At 39.0% G+C, this 2679-nt stretch overlaps 1 protein-coding gene across 1 annotated transcript; it reads left to right on the plus strand.

Annotated features, from left to right (window-relative positions):
- Positions 433–1849, plus strand: LOC109846726 (probable WRKY transcription factor 41). Its single transcript, XM_020415973.1, has 2 exons — positions 433–812; positions 1333–1849. The coding sequence occupies exons 1-2, from the start codon at positions 433–435 to the stop codon at positions 1847–1849; spliced, it is 897 nt and encodes a 298-aa protein (XP_020271562.1).

Genomic DNA, 2679 nt, shown 5'->3' on the forward strand with positions numbered 1-2679 from the left:
TTAAAAGGATAAATAAGCTATATATGCAATCAAAATAATAGCCAACAACATCATTAACACTGCTAGGGTCCATTGAAAAATTTGAAAGGTTAGGAGGGTTTAGTGGAATTAGGAAAGCCCAGGGGTTTTTTAGGAAAAACTCGAAAGTTTAGGTAGGTTTAGTTGAATTAAAAAAAAAAGTTCAGGAGTGTTTTGCAGGAAAAACTCAAGACGTTTTGGGGTTTTTTGTAAAATTTGCCAAAAACAAATTATAGAGTAGAATTGGTCAGCAATCTGCTTGATGACCAAAGACCGGTCAAAACAAAAACTCAAAGCCCGCTTTTTTCAGTCAAACTTCTCTCCCATATAAAAACTCAATCCCGCACCACAAATTTCCTTCATCAGTTTCATCACTCAGTATTTCCTCGTACATGCTTGTGCACATTGAGAATCATGGATCCAAGCTTACTAGTGAGCGTTCTAGCTCAAGGAGAAGAAGAAGCTAGAAAACTCAAAGCAAAGCTCGCCGATCCAATGGACGTCGAGTCTTGCAAATGCTTGGCGCAAAATGTGCAGTCGAGTTTTGAGGCTGCGATCGCAATGGTGACGAATATGAAGGGGAGGTCGAGCTCGCCGCAGTCAGGAGGCAGCGAGAGTCCGAGGAGCGAGAACTGGGAGGAGGAGGAGGGGATGTGCAAGAAGAGGAAGGGGTTGCCCAAGTGGAGTAGCCAAGTGAGGGTTTGTTTGGGGGGAGGGATTGAGGGGCCCCTTGATGATGGGTTTAATTGGAGGAAGTATGGGCAAAAGGACATTTTGGGTGCCAAGTATCCAAGGTTTGTAATTACAAAATCCTATTTAATTATGATTTGACTCATACTTCGGTAGTAAACTAAACTGATACAAATGTTATACTTTTGTTTCTTACGGTATAAGGGTAGTACAACTCGCGTATAATCTGGTAAATATTATTTATCGGAATGAACTGATTTGGTACCCAAAAGTACAGTGCCACGGGTCCCTAAACCTTGCTCACGTGTGCTTCGATTGAGCATTTATTGATTTTTATTTAAAAATTTGAAATATAGCGCGAAAATAATATAGTTAATGTTCACAAAAAGTTCTTTAAACAATTTTTCTAATCTTAGTTCATCCCTCCCTGAGTCAAGGTCAGCTCTAATTCCTCTTTAAAAATTCCTTCTCTAGATTCAGACATCGCTTACGTGTTTACCTTGACTCGTTAGGAAACCAAAACCTAAGGGAGATCCATTCTTATGACGTAAGCAAACACAAGCCCATTTAATGCTTCTTAGCTTAAGTAATTGCTTATTAATTAAACCTGTTCTTGTTCTTCAGGGGCTACTACCGTTGCACTCACCGCAACACTCAAGGCTGCCTTGCAACAAAGCAAGTTCAGCGATCCGATAATGACCCCTCAGTCTTCGACGTCTCCTACCGCGGGACCCACACCTGCGTCGACAAGCCACAGAAATCTCAAGCATCATCGAAGCCGACTCAGCAGAGCCTCATGAGCTTGCGCGAAAGTCTCAGCGTCAAGACGGAAGGATTGGAGCCCAACATTGACCCAACAAATGTTGCGAGTTCCTCTTCATTTTCTTTCTCTTCGACTCCTGCGAGCTGTATGCAGTCCCAGAGCAATCTGTTCGCTTCTCCTTCGGAGTTTTCTCCGAATTTTATGTACGCGGGTTCGAATTATTTCTGTCAGACAAGCAATTATGGTGGAGAACTGACAGAGATTTTATCTGCTGCGACTTCCACGACGAATTCTCCGATGGTGGACATGGACTTTGGAAACTTTAATCCTGGGCATTTTGATCCTAACTTCCCTTTTGATGGTTCCAACTTTTTCTAGTCAGAAACTGGCGAGGTGAATCAGATTACATTGAAGGTAGCAGATTCTACTATCTGCCGGTGGATTTTTGCTCAAAATTAGGATCTCAACTGATTCATAAGTTCGGTAGAATATTCTTTTTCGAGTTATCGACCTAAATCATGTATCTGTAATTGTAACCATGTCCATGGTGAAGGAAAATAAAGCAAACCGATCGGATAAAACACATCAGCATTAATTTCTCATCATGCAACATGAGATTGATAAGAATTTCTGAATAAATATATTAGTAGATTGAAAAGTGAAGATAACAGAGCAGGTGATTATTGAAGCAGAAAATTTTGATGAAACATAGCAGAGAAAGGTTTTAACGAAGCAGAAGCGTCTATTGAAAGGGAAAACAGAGTAATGAACTGAACATCAACTGCATCAGATTAAGTGCCAAGAGGCCTAACAATTTTTTTGTTCTTTTTATTTTATAGTAACCCGGACAAGATAACTTGGAAATTTATTTATTGACTATACAAAATAGATAGAATATACACATGAAAAGAAATTGAGGAAGAGAGAGAGAGAGAGAGAGAAGTTTATCACGAGGAGGTAAGAAGAAGAAAATTAGTAACCTAGATCTCGGAATTAAGATCTTATAACTCATAGTTAGTTGTCTAATCCAATATAAGCAGTGGCGGATTCAGAAAAATTTTTATAAGCACGTGATCGGCAAGTAACTATTTACTTAAAAATAAAAATATAATTATTGGTTATATAATTATAAGCTAAACTCAAATGAAATGAGTTATTAAATGCTAATGTATGTTGGATAGCAGGTTCCTAATATTTTTCCTAATTTG

The sequence above is a fragment of the Asparagus officinalis genome, chromosome 7 (genome assembly GCF_001876935.1).
Source record: "Asparagus officinalis chromosome 7, Aspof.V1, whole genome shotgun sequence".
NCBI lineage: Eukaryota > Viridiplantae > Streptophyta > Magnoliopsida > Asparagales > Asparagaceae > Asparagus > Asparagus officinalis.